Source organism: Oryzias latipes, chromosome 9 (assembly GCF_053564925.1).
Source record: "Oryzias latipes strain Hd-rR chromosome 9, Olatipes_Hd-rR_3.1".
In the NCBI taxonomy this organism is placed as follows: domain Eukaryota; kingdom Metazoa; phylum Chordata; class Actinopteri; order Beloniformes; family Adrianichthyidae; genus Oryzias; species Oryzias latipes.
Genome location: NC_136245.1, coordinates 2,761,604 through 2,776,224, shown reverse-complemented (window position 1 = coordinate 2,776,224; position 14,621 = coordinate 2,761,604). Strand labels below are relative to the sequence as shown.

Sequence of the window (14,621 nt, the reverse complement as noted above, 5' to 3'; positions counted from 1 at the left end):
TGGATTCTTTTTCATAACAGTGCTATACTGTTGCTAATGCTACAACATTGCTGGTGCTGCATGATGGTGGGTTATCTGATGGTCTAGTCTTGTTGATTCTTGGTGAGTTTAAGCTTCATGCAGGCGTTGAGACTTCCATCCGTTAAACGTGATCGTAGGTTGGTCAGAATGTTCTTTACATGTGAGAAAGACTGCTCACATGCAGACGTGGAGCCAAACATTGTCAGTACAGCAATACTCACACGCTGCAGTGTGGTATGTGACGGGCAGCGTGTTGTGATCAGAGTGCCGTTTCACCTCGCTCCCTGCACCCACTACCCCTCCCCTTTTCCTTCACATACATTTGCAGCTCCTTATCAGAGACAGGAGCAGCTGCAGGGACGGCAATTCACAGGTTTGAGGCTGGTTCAAACTCTGTGATATAAAATAATAGTAAACTGATAGTGGCGCAGTTTTTTTTCTCCAAGCACCGCTACTACTACACTCCCCCCTGGCATTGCATCGTGCCCGGGAAGGACTGGTCTAATGAAGCATTTTTTTTAATAATTAAAGATTTGTCTGCGAGCCAGTTGTGGCGATCAAAAGAGTCAGATGTGGCTCTCTAGCCATGGGTTCCCCACCCCTGTTCTAACCAATGCTGTCAATGCAATCTTCCACCTGAGGCAGCAGAAACTAATCCAGAACTGTAACTTTATTGACCTCACAATATTCTGTGCAAAAACAGGGACTATCATCAGTATTAAGTTATCGTAAATTTTGATGATGTGTTTTATCACATCAGCTCTTTCCCTTGTGCCATAGTCTTCAGTCACCCCGCTCAGATCCCCGCCCCCCCCTTAGCCGCCCCACCAACAACTTCCGTTGTCACTCCTTTACAACTTTATCCAGCTCAAAGCATCACACAGAAGAACTTTGTCCAGAAGGTTTATTTATTGTTGCCTCAAGAGTTTAGGAAAGATAACATTTGATTTTTAGGAGGAGAAACTATTAAAGGAATAACATCACTGTTGAACTACAGTGTTGGTTTAACACATCAAACCGTCAAACAGCAAACACAAACTGCAGCATGAACCAATTCTGCAAAGAAAAACCCCAATTAATTTCTGTCACAAACAAGTTTCTTTATAAAGAAAACAGGAAAAAAGGAATGAAATCATCCTAAAGCAATTCAGTGAAAGAGTGAATATCTCCAGCTGGTCTCCTGCTGTGGTCTGCTCTCTATATATCCACACTACACTCCACAGACTTTGGATCCAGGTATTTGTACGGCAGCGGCAGGTCCTTGTTCCTGTCTTCAATCTTTTTGCTCAAAGCTCTAAGTTTTTCTTGGAACTTTTGGATTTCGCTGCAAGGACCCTCCTCTGTAAAATATTCCTCATGGAAGTCCAGAAGAAATTTCTGAAACAACAAAACCAGCTTTGAGTCAAAATGAACCCAAGCATTTGTCTGACTTACAGACAAACATGAAGTTCATGTACTTACACCATCACTGGGAGCTTTGCTGAGCAACCCAACTACCCCCATGATGCGACTTGTGGTCTGAGTGTCAGGCAGGGCTTCCATGATTGAGGCCTCGGTCGCCTCTCCCTTCTTGGTGGGTGGGGGCTTTTGCATGGTGGAGGGGCCATTTAGCATCAATCCATAATAGTCATTCTGCAGAAATGAAAAGCAGAAACATTTGTTCAGAAGAAGATTGTTCCTAAAGTTGTAGAAATGTCAGAAAAGAAAAAACAATGTGAGAATTTCTGAGTCAGCTGTTAGAAGGTGAAGTTTTCCAGATTCTTGGATTTCTTCCAGATCATCAAGTGGAAATGAAATCTGTCTCCAAACAGACAAGTAAACTAGAATGAATGTCAAATCCATTCACATGTTAGTTTCCTAAAGTTCACCACTGTTGTTTTTCCACATCCAGAGAATCCAAAGGGAACATTCTTAGAACATTCTAGACACTGGATGGTCACATGACTTTAAAGTCTGTCCACACATTGGACTGGAATGATCCGTGTTGATCTGTGATAGTCATGTTTTATGTTTCAGTAAAATAAACTTACCTTGTCTCAATCCAAGTAGTATTTTCCTGGATCGATTATCATCAATTTGATTTCATTTTGAAACCATTTTATAGCGGTGTAATTTAATTAAACAGATCAATCTGATTGGATAAATCAATTAATTGAACAATCGTTTACTCGTTGCACCTTTAATCTACATTTACTGCTATTAAAGAGATTTTTTGATGTAATTTGTTGTAGTACCAGCGTAAAAAATGTTTACTTTCACCCCTGATTGTGTTAGTGTTGATTGGAGTTGATTTTGGTTCGCATGTTATCACCTCAAAGCTGCTCATCACAGATAAAAGTGATGGACTTGCTGTGAAATTCTTTAACTCCATAGTTAAAGAGCTAAATCTTCTTCTTTTCAGTCAAAGATGTCCAGCCAACAATTTAACTTAATTAAAACAAGTGTATTTATCCCCTAGGGGCAATTCTTTTTGAAAAAGCTTGAAAAAAAATTACAAAAAAATTATATACAGTACTATAATTCCTCAATCCATGGATAGGTCCAATAGTACACAATCCATCCATCCATCTATTTTCTAAACCCACTTTAGTCACATCCGGTGTCCCAGGAATACTGGAGCCTATCCAGCGACTAACAAGTAAAGCTGGAGTTCTCCCTGAGGGTATTCCAGAAAGCAGGTAATGCTAGTTACGCAAAGTTTGAGGCTAAGGAAGAGGATAACCTCAGCTTTCTGTTTTAAAAAAAAGTAAGTATGTTTCAGGGTATGCTTACCATGGCAACTCATGCTCTGAACATAACCTGGTCTGGAGCAGGTTTAGTTAAAGGTTAGTTTGTTTTCAGAGAGGTGAAGCAGCATGGCGTGTCCATTTGAAGATGATTTAATGGATGAAGAAGCTCAGATAATACTTTTTCCACCATGAGAGGATGATAAGACCACATATGGATGTTGGAAAGATAAGCTTTTTACTTTGATCTAACTTAATTATTGTTAAGATAAATCATTTTTTTGGTTCAGTCAACTTAAAAATAACACATAGTTATCAGACAGTTATTTTCCTTTCATTCAAATGAATTCAATTAAGTATAGGTGTAACTTTGGTGCTGCTATTAGATTGGCACGGATTGGCAAGGAATTGTGAATTTCCTTTGCCTGTCTGGACGGATTTGGGTTTAAGTATAGGTTTTTGACCAAATGTGTTTAGTTGTTTAGCTGTTTTACTGTGTTTTGCCGAGTTATTATACCCTGCTTTGTTTAATTCTTTCTGCACCATGAGTGAGGGGGAGGAAGAGGATGATGATGATATTAAGTGCCACTAGTGCTCTATTATGTCATAAGAACTGAAGTTAAAGGCTACGTTTACACTGCAGGCTGAAACGACCTAAATCTGATTTGTTTTACCCATATACGACCTGTATCTGATCTTTTCATGACAGTCCGAACGACACATATCCGATCTCTTCAAATGCAACCTCCATCTGAACGGCCAGGCCGCACGTATTCGACCCGTACGTCATAGATACACTACAAACTTCATCATTCTGCGTTGAAGTGGGCGGGAACGAGAACATAAACATCATGTTCATCAGCAGCATCACCATGGCGGATGATGCTGCTGAGACCAGTCAGTGGAAGGGAAGCAGGTCACCAATTGGATTCATATTTGGGGCGACAGCTCTATTCAGGCCAAATTCAAGGGTTCTTATCGCAAATTTCTAGCCAAATGGCTGAGCGTGGGTACAGATGATCCTGGCTCCAATGCCAGCGAAAAATAAAAAGCCTCCAAGCCAAATACAAGGAGGTTAAAGACTGGAACAAGCGAAGTGGCCGTCAACCTATCACCTGTCCATTTTATGAAGAGGGGTACAGCATTTTGGGGGATAAGCCCAGCGTTGTTGACATCCATTGTTAACGTTAGCTACTTCCGGAAACAACGAGTGATGTCATTCACCGTTGAGGACTCTTCTGCGCATGCGGTTCACTTCTGGGTAATTTCACGGTCACACAGGAGATCACAAAAGTTCACATTTCATTGGAAATCGGATTTTTTGATTTAATTTTTTTTATTAAGCATTAACCCCTTCATTGTGAACGTTGCCAAATATAGAGACATGATAAATAAAAGTGTGATGCACATTGCAAATCCACACTGCTCTATTAATTTTAATGTTGTAAAAATGAGAATATCTGCAGCCTCAAACTTAGACATATGAGAGTTCAAGAAGTACAAAAAATTAAGATGGAAAAACAATTAATTAAATTGGAGTAATATGACATTTATTTAGATAAATATGTAAATATGAGTTATATAAACAATTATTGAGTTGGATAGACGTAAGCGTCAGGTTGCCTAAGGACCCTCACTGGGTGATGTTAATTTCTCACCATTGCATCCATTCATTATCATTGCTTGCCATTAATTGTTCGTTCGAACCCAACCTTGGATTCCTGCTTGCCAGTCCTTCACCGTACAAACCGAGCTACCCAGCCATATATATATATATATATATATATATATATATATATATATATATATATATATATATATATATATATATATATATATATATATATTTGTTTTTTATATATTTGTTTGTTATTTATTTGTTTTATATATATATAAAAGAAGGAATATGAGAAACTGGAGAAATACCAGGGACTCAGAGAAGAACTGGAGAAAGCCTGGAAAGTGAAGGTGACAGTGGTGCCTGTGGTAATTGGAGCACTCGGGGCAGTAACCCCCAAGCTGGAGGAGTGGCTACAACAGCAGCACTCACCTGTCCAGAGTTGATGGCTGCATGCTGCACAGAGCAGGTGAACATCACCATGGTAACAAACTTGACCAGCTCATCCACAGTGTTGAACTTCTGTGGGATTCCTGTGGATTGGAACAAATGACTGCATCACTTCTGTAGATTGAGGTAAACGGATCTAGTTTGGGATTTCTCTTTGTGATGATGAATGTTTCTTCCTCATCATAAATCTGGACTTCTGGGAAGAAGCCACAACGCCACAGAGACATAGAGCAGCTGAACTTCACAACTTGATTAATTGCAAAAAGCGCAAACATTGCGAAAAGCAATTCCTGATCATGCCCCCCCAAAAGAAAATAACCACAGCAACAGACAAATCTGCTAATAAGTCGCTTAATTTCCTTCTGGAAGAAATTAGAACCGGAAGGATGTTAATAATAATAATAATAATATTCATTGAGATCTGCTGACTGCTCCCCAGGAGAAACCAGCGATCATCATAAAGTTTGTTAATGATCTCACATGCGCTGTGATGGTCCAGCTTTGAGTCAAATCATTCCCCTAAAATAGCTGGACCTTTCTAGACTGGACCAGAACTGGACCATAGCGCTCAGTGGAAATGAAGCTTTAGGTAAATAGATGATCATTTGTTTTATATTTTAAAATAAGTAATTAAAGGAGAATTTATTTGTAAGAAGATACCAGAGGCATAAACCAAAAAATGGGATTGATGAATCCACTGAAAGACTAGAAAATAGTTCATGTCAGAGAAGAGAATGAAGATGAGGGGGTCAGTGGATGCGGTGGATTTGCTGTAAGTATCGCCCCCCCCTGAAGGTAAACAGCTGAAGGATTTGCTCACCAGTTCCTGTTTTACTCAGAAATCCATGTTCAAAGATTTCCTGGATCCATTCCTGCAGTTCAATGTCATTTTCAACGTCGCTGTCGTCCTTATAGTAGTAGCTGAGAGTTTCCGTGACAAAGCTTTGAGAAACAGAAACAGTCAGCAACATGTTTTCTACTCATTCATTATTCATTATTGAAACAATGAATAGGACTCTACTTATTATGTAGCCACATGGAAGAACTGTGAGGAAATGTGAGGTTTCTTTTCTGATCTGAACTTGGACTGAAACCCTTTTGATGGACAGTTGTGTTTGCTGCAGACAGACAGACCATAATAACCTGCATTTAGCTTAAAATGGAGATCAGTGGAGTAGAGAGGAGGTGAGTCTTCAGCAGGCCGGCCTGTTCATCTCTAACTTCTGTTCTTCAGATTGTCAGACCTGCAGCTCCTTCATGGATCATCTCCACCTCAGCTCATTCTGAAGCATCACTTCATCCACACAAAGCAGAAAGCCTGAACTCCCTCTGTACTGTCTGTCTCTAACATGGACTATGATGACGGATAGAAACGTCCTGGAAACCTGTGCATGATGTCCCACAGCTCCAGTCCATCATCTCTGTAGTGGAAGTTTTTCACATCTTCCAGACCTCGCTCCTTGATGTCGTCAGGTATGCAGAGAGACGTGTAGGTGAGGTTGGACAGAGATCTCTGCAGGATGGTGTCCATACCATTTCCACCAGAAGCTGTAAACTACAGAACAGACAAAAAAGTTACAAACTTTCCATGAGACTTAGATGATGAAGTCGTGTGATCTTCTTCGCTACACACTTGGCTGAAAAGTCCACCGTCAGAGATGAGACTCTCTCGAGCCAAGACGTTGATCTGCAGAGTGTCATGTGTGTGACGGATGAGGATCTGAAACAGAAATGTGCAGCAAAGGTTATTGAGGAATCTTCCAGCTCATGAAGACACTGCTGCATCAGCTTCAGGTACCTTGAAAACAGGATGAACTCTGGGTAAGTTTCTCTTTAGAGCAACGGCAAAGACCTCAGCCAGCAGGTGAGTGCGCAGCAGGTGATAGTTGAGCTCATGCAGGTTGAAATCTGCACTTCTCACATACAGCTTTGCCAACAGCCAGTCCAGCTCAGAGTCAGAGGGAAGAAAGATGGGGTTGTCCTCTCCGGGTTTCTGCTTCAGCTGCAGGAGAAGATCAAACACAACAAATCCTAATCATCAGTGATAATGAACCGTCAGTCTGGAAAAAATCCTTTGTTCCAGATTAGAGGGAAGATCGGGCCTAAAAAATCCAGCCCAACCCGACCCAGGCCCGCGGGCATTAAAGCCCAACCCAGCCCGAACCCGACCAATTAACTTGATTTGCAGGCCCGAGTCCAACGCAAACGCGAAATTTCAATTTATCCCATAGTATTTTGGGCAGAAAAAAATGCAAGATTTCTTAAGGTTAAAATAATCCACATATTTTTATGATCATGATAAATGCATTTGCACGGGAGCCGGTTTAGCTTATGCTGGTTTGCGGCGCCTTCCGTCCGTGAAACCAGGGTTCGAATCCGGGCTGCCCTGTCCCTGTTCCTTTCTCTACTTCTGTGCCGGTCCCAAGCCCGGTTGCTTTGAGAAGGTTGCGTCAGGAAGGGCATCCGGCGTAAAACATTGCCAAGTTTACCATGCGACTTGTTCGCTGTGGCGACCCCTGATGGGAAAAGCCGACAGAGAACGACGACAACGATAAATGCATTTGCACAACGAAATAACGCTGGAACACAGAATAAGAGGCCAGACAAAGAGGGTGAAAGAGAGATCTTGATGCACACTCGCTTCATTACGCGGAACAATTCTGCAGCCGCGGTGCGTGTTTGCCTTTTCAGTTCCCCTGTCTTAAGTTTATCCTTGACTTCTTGCTGCTCCATATCGCCGATACCTAAACAAAATAGATGCGGACTTGCAGAGGGAAGATTACATTCACGACACGTGCGCAAAGCGTGTTTAGTAGTAGTTCTATAGCAATTACCTTACAGTGCCTTCTCTGTTTTTTCCAAATTATTTATTTATAACAAGTATTCCTTAGTTTAGTATCCACACATCGTTTTAGTAAACATTTTTATAAACATATTGTAACGGACCAGAGTTTGGACAGAGCTGCGGGTGGCCGGCGCCCCCCTCTTTTTGCCAGTCAATCAACGGTGGGCTGGTGACTGGTGGGATAGAGGCCTACTTGTGTGTGTGTGTGTGTGTGTGTGTGTTTGTGTGTGTGTGTGTGTGTGTGTGTGTGTGTGTACGTTCGGTGAACGTTCTCCCTCTGAGTAAGAAGAACGGACCCTAACGTAATGATTGTCATTTTAGTCCTGAACCTGACCCGACCCGAATTTCGGGCCGGGTCAGGTTCTGACTCGGTTCTGACTCGGGCTTAAAATCTTACCTCTATTCCAGATCAAGTCCAGAACCTTCCGTTTGGTCTGTTTTCAGACTGGCATCAAGTGGCCCACTGTGTTAGGGACCAAAGCTTGTAAACAAAACCATGTGACTAAAGATCTCTTCAGTCATTGGCCAGGAACTACGAGGGCGGGTCAAAACATCAAGTTTAAGATGCACGTGCTTCGCCCTACAATACATATAGGGACGAAAATGTATATTTCAATTACCAGTTGTGGAACAAAACCTATTACTTGTTACTTTTGTGCAGCGGTTCATGCTGCAAGGCGGTTAGTGGCAAGGAGACGTGTGTGCTTTAAGCCAGAGTACGCTAGCAACTGTAATGCTGAGGAGACAACGGGTATGAAGGCATGCTGAGAAGTGTTTATGACATTAAGATTGTGGGGAAAACAGTGACAAGTGATGTGGATCATGTTAAAACTGTTTGGATGAGTCGGAATTCATCCGATAACATTTCAATGAGTCGCTGCGTCTCATTGTTGTGGCGTTATCTCATTAGTTTAGAAAAATTTCGTTCAGGTAGCTTTTTGGGTGATGTCACAGCAGCGCTGGGTGCGTGCTGCGTAACGAGACACAGAAAACGGGTTAGAAGCATTTTCAGGGGTGTTAAAATAAACATTCTAACAAATTAACAGTTGGACCCTTTTTTCTGCTTGGAAACAGTTTGTTGACACATTTGTCCGCAGCTCATCTGTCTCTACGTTCCTACTCTGCATACATCATGTGATCAGTGGCTGTTTTGTTTCAGTTGTTTCACTCCAAGGACATATTTTACTCTGACTGAGGAATCTAAGAGCAATTGGACCTCAGTCCAATTGCAAACAAACCAAGACCACCTCCAAACATGGGTCTGAGAGCGGATCCTGGTGTATTCAGACTGAAAATTGTTTCCGGATTATCGGGGAAAACTAACCCTGGTTCATTTTAAGGGTTGTCCAGTCTGAATACTTCAACACCCACCTGTATTCAAGTATGAATGTGGAGAGAAAGAGGAGAGAAAATACACTCCCTGCAATAAAAATGCTTTAAAAGTAACACATAAAACATTAAAGAACTTTTCCAATTCTATTATATATAAATAAACACACAAAGCTGTCACAAATATAGTTTTGGGGTGAATATTTAAAAGAAGCTGTACTTTTGTGAACATGGAATCAGTTTTGGATCTTTAAGTTTAGCTCATGAAAGTTGAGATCTAACAAAAGGTTTGTTTTATTCTAAAGATGTTTCTGTTTCCCTGAAGCTGACAGGAGCTTTGAGCTTCTCTCTTGTTTGTTCTTTTTTGACTCTTTAGAGTTTTTCCAGCAGAAGACATTTTATTTTTGGTTTCTTATGTGCTCCTCCTGAAACAGTTACACACCTATTACTTTTCTGTTGTTAATTCAAATGTTATTATCTTGGTGGCGTCATAAATCTCTGTGAACAATGAAGAATAGTGAACGGGGACTATCTGCATTCTCTTCTCTGCTGTAGTGGAACACTCCACTGATCCTCTCAACAGTGAGGAATCTCGCATTCACAAGACTTTGGTGAGACCCAACCGAAGACTCAAAGCTACATGTTTCCAGCAGGTTTCAGTTTTTTATGGCCTCGGATACTAGAGATCTGAGTTTCCATATCTGTCATCTTGCAGCACTTGATTGATCACCTGAATAGCGATGGGCATCATCATCCCCTCCTCAGTCTGGTGGAGCAGGACAAGCGGAGCAGCCAAGTACTGCTTCTTGTCGTTGATGGTGTTTGTTTCCACTCCGTCCAGAATCTTGTAGTCGCACAGGAAAATGTTTCCTTTCTGTTGAAATGAAAGCGGGAGAGAGTCGCTCTGTGAAGCAGATGGACAATCTAAACTCAAGCAAAGTGTCTGTCTGTGTTGATGTTTACCTCCATTTCTGAGTTCAGACTGACTGCAGGATTTTGGATGATGACAGGAAAGTTTTCAGGAAGGCTTGTAATGCGTTTGATCACCATGGGGTTGATCCCGTTCAGGTACTGGTATCCAAAGAAGGAGTCCTTCCTCCAGTTTTCGAGGACTGAAAGAACAAATTAGCTTGACTTCAGTGTGCTGAAATGCTGAGCTTCAAAACCTGGATTCTTACTGATGTAGACTCATAACACAACAAGTAATCAGGAAGACAAATAAAATATTAAGAACATGTTGCCATTGACAATAAATTTCAGTCACATTGGAAAGTTGTACAATCAATTTTCTGTCTGGTCATCAATTTTATTTCCAGTCAGCTGTTAAACTATCAGCTGTTCTATGACAGTTTCTTTTGGTCTGCCAAACTATTACACTTTTTGGGCAGATCAGAATAGAATAAGAACATGTTGACATTGTACCTGTTGTTGGAGTAACTACAAGTTTGTAGAAATCCTCGATATCCTCAAAACTGGTCCATGTTCTTTTACCCTTAAGATATCCAATAAACTGCTCATATATACTACAAAGAAAAAATCAGCAGAAAAGTTATTCATTAACCTAGAACAACTTTGACATGAAAAATTAACAATCAGAAAAAATACAGGAGCTTTACATATTGAAGTCCTTGATTCCAGTTGAAATAATACTGGCAATGGTGGACCTGTCATCATGAGGCAGTGAACGAATTGAGTTTTCTTTCACACATTCTGGAATTCCACCCTTATAGACATCCCAGCTGAGGAAAACAGAAGAGCAGGAATGTTAAAAAAAAATTGCACAATCAAAAAATGAGGAAGAACAAAAACACAGAAAGAGACCAGACTGGAGCCCAAACTGAGTTAAGACACAGACACAGGTCAACACTTTGGCACCTTTTGCCTTATAGGAGGCATGAGCCATGATGGAAGCTAAATGCAGAACTTTAATAAAGTAGAACAAAAGAGTATAACCACTAAAACATCCATAATCAAGAAACAGAAAGGGTAAGTTTGGAACTTCTTTTCTATGTACTAAATGAATTGTATTTTCTTATGTAAATGTGAATTAATGAGATAAATGCATTGATGAGTAGATTTTCTCACCAGTAAATGCTCTGCTGCTCTCGGAGCTCCTCCTTCCGGTCAGTTCTGAGCTTTTCGTCTGTCTCCTTAAAGTCCAACACAGCTAAATAAAAGACGACAACAACACAAATGTCTCTTGTTGTTTAATGGATGTTGGGCATTTCTTTATTTGTGCTTCTGGTCATTTTTAAGCGCCTTTTTCCAATAACTTCAATATGAAAGTGACTCAAACACACAAACCTTTTCCCTCTCTGAACAAGTTGATATTGCCATTAGAGATCCAGTGGTAGATGGGAAACCTGTAGACTTTTCCACTGGGAGTTTCCACTTCCACCTTTCCAGGGAGCCAATCAGTCGAACTCATCCAGCCTTTCTCAAGCTTTATCATCTCGAGCTCCCCGATGTCTTCAGAGCAGCTCACAGTGAATGTTGACGTCTACAAATCAGGAGAAAAAGCTTCAGAATTGCTGAAACAGGAAGAGCTCAGAGCTGCATGATCATCAGCTCACTCACATTTCCCTTGCTGAATGACTCAAACCAATGAAAGAGCTTTGTGCTTTCGCTCTGCCTCTTTGTGCCGTGCAGAGTTATGTTGACCCAGCATAAGGTGGAGGGGCGGGATGCATTGTCAGTCCAGACAGTCACTTTGTAGTCAACCATTTTGTCTCAAAATGCAATATCTCTGGGAAAAAACAACCATCAGCAATAATGAATGATCAGTATTTTAAGGTTTTCCAGGAAATGCAGGTGATCTGAAATAAGCTTTTCTTACCTCTGTGAGTTCAGGATACAAACTCTTGAGCAGATCTCCTTTGCAGGAATAAAACGTCTCAGCAGGTTTGGTCTTTTATACACAACCTTGTTTTTTTGGTGAGGGGGGGTGTCTGTCACCTTTCAACTGTCACCTGTGATGAGGAAACTTCAGACAGAGATTCCACAGAAACACAAAAGTATCAACAGCAGTCATCAATCCAAGTTAACACTCAAAAGTACAGGTACTTTATCTATTCTCAGGTAAAAATGGCGAAATTCTAGGAAAAAAAAATCTGAATTAAATGTATTTTTCAATTATTTAGCCTGGAAATTGAATCAAGGACAATTGGCCTAATTCAAACAGTTCTTTCAATCCCAGTCTGCTTACAACAGACTGCATCATCAACCTCTGTAGAGACGTTTTGGAAACACTAAGGACAACATGTCAGTCTGATTAAATAACAATTCTTGGTGCCAGCTGACTTATTTTCCATCTGCCAGCCGTGACCTAATGTGGTCTAATTGTGAGGCAACTTTTTGCCCTAAATCCTAGGCAATTTGATTCTGTGTCCTCCAATCTTGGTGGAAGGTTTTTCCAATTTGTCATCCATTATTTGTACAAATCTAAGGACCGCAAGCACTCTCCCCTACTGCAAAAGCAACGCATCGAGCTTTTGGTCATGGTGCCACCGTCTCTCTGTCTGAGTCTTAACCAGAGTTTATCTCTCCACAAAGCTCCAACAGCCCACTTTTCTGTTCACTTCATCAGATCCTCCAGATCAATCAGAAATCCACTGATCGCAGTTGTCAGCTATCGGATTATCAAACATCTGAATAGATAAAATTCTTCCGCAGAGAGGTGGATGGAACCATGGAACCAGATAGTTGGTGTCTCCAAACAAAAAGGTTCCTTTTGGGAAAGAAGGGTCCATATGGAGAAAATGCTGTCAATCAAATTCAAAGACCGGTTTACTCAGTTTAATTCAATTTTTTTTATATAGCCCAATATTGCAACACATTTGTCTCAACAGACTTCAACCTAGTTATTGTACAAAAACATAAAGTCTGTCATAAAATATGATAGCTGATAGCTAAACTAAACTAAACAGATTTAGCTAAAATGGGCATCCCTGCCCTCAGACCCTCCTTCTCTGTGAGGAATAAATTCCTCACATAAAACTGAAGAAACCTCAGGGATGTCCACATGAAGGAGGACATGCCTGAGGTTGTTTCTGTCTCTTAGCATTTGATAACATTCATGTAATTATAGGTATCACACCCTTCCCATTTTTTCAACTATTTCATTTGAATTACCTAATGAATCCCTTATTTACAACCCACACAGCACATGTATATCTGGATGATATCAACCAGAAATTGGATTTTAAGAACCAACATAACATTGCAGGAAAAGTTGCTTTTTGGCAACATGTAACCCAGATGTCAGTCTGTGTTCCAAAACAGTATTGGCTAATCAGTGTTGACATCAGTATTTTAAATTACAAACTGCCTGCCTGGGTGTTTAAGAAATAGTCTTTGTCAATGACATATATATGTTACAAAACTGTCCTTTTAGTTAACATTGAAATAAATACACAAGCAGTTGTTTTCTGTGTCTTAAATGAGCTTATGTCATCTCTGAAAGTTTCATCACTATTTCCACAGTTACCCCCCCCCCCCCCCCAATACTCAAGAACCTTGTCTTTGCTAAATAGTTAAAAATTACATTTGACTAAGAAATGTCTCAACCGTGTCAAAATCACAGCTACATTCATAAACTAGACGGCCTGAGGGAGAGAGCAGTGTCACTGTTGACGCTGAAGCTTCAGGAAAGGAGCATTATCATAATAGTGCAGCTTCCTGCAGAGGCAAAGCTAGAATTATTTTTTCTTTGGGTCTACAAGGTTTACTGCTGCTATTGGATCTCTGATAAAAACCTGCATGTCTTCAGTCTGTACAACACTTCCACTATATTTTGTGGAGAGTAGAAGGACCCCATAAGAAATTAAAAGAAAAAAGAAATTCACTTCTGGGTTGTGTAGGCTGGGACTCTTGGCATGGAAGTGACTATTAATTGATACCCCATTGTCTCCTTACCCACAGTCTCCCCCACTAGGCTACAGACCAGCACAACCCCAAGCAAACATTGGTGCAGCAAAAATAACGGCGAGCAATTTTGGAGCGGTCCAGATGTACAGTTTTTAGCCAGATGGCGGCTCAGATGAGGAAAATGAAGATGGATCTATATTTCTGAAAGTGGATGCATCGAAATTGGGGTAAAAAAGGGGGACTTTGGCCCACCCATGGTAGTTGCCCTGTCACCGGAGATTTTTCAAACCGCTGGCTTTTAACTAAAGAAATCCTCAGAAACGCAGTCTTAATCTTGAATTATTTCATATATGTCCTCCATCATGAGAAAAATTCTACAAGAACATGCTAGAAACACTTTGTCATTGGAGTGGGTCTTTAAACAAAGTGCTACAGTGCTTTTTTTAATCAATAGATTTCCCTACGCATTTGAAAAATCTTTGTGAGGACTCTGACTGGCAAAGGGGACCACCATTTTTGAGGAAGCCTATGACTGAATGGCCAATAAAGTCAGCCAAAGAAATTGCTGCCACTGCCAAAGACGGAGTCAACAAACTCCCACGAAAAGCTTACTCCTCTGCCATCACAAGAACTCAGGCAAAAATCCAGACAAATGCGCTCAACAATATGGTTCAAAGTAGTCCAGAGAAGGCATTTTGAGAGTCCAAAGTGGAGATTGTTCATGGTTACAGACCTTCAGCTGGAGCAGCAGTCAAACAACTCATAG

General features: G+C 40.9%; 1 protein-coding gene across 1 annotated transcript; it reads right to left on the bottom strand.

The window, feature by feature from the left end:
• Positions 1-1,073: 1,073 nt before the first annotated feature.
• Positions 1,074-11,482, bottom strand: LOC101161284 (polyunsaturated fatty acid lipoxygenase ALOX8-like). Its single transcript, XM_023958646.2, has 13 exons — positions 11,294-11,482; positions 11,075-11,156; positions 10,606-10,728; positions 10,412-10,512; positions 9,953-10,101; positions 9,720-9,863; positions 6,614-6,817; positions 6,449-6,535; positions 6,201-6,370; positions 5,636-5,757; positions 4,798-4,898; positions 1,483-1,653; positions 1,074-1,398 (listed from the first exon to the last, which is right to left on the bottom strand). Exons 1-13 carry the CDS (start codon positions 11,439-11,441, stop codon positions 1,219-1,221), a joined length of 1,782 nt encoding a protein of 593 aa, XP_023814414.1. The 5' UTR covers positions 11,442-11,482; the 3' UTR covers positions 1,074-1,218.
• Positions 11,483-14,621: the final 3,139 nt, after the last annotated feature.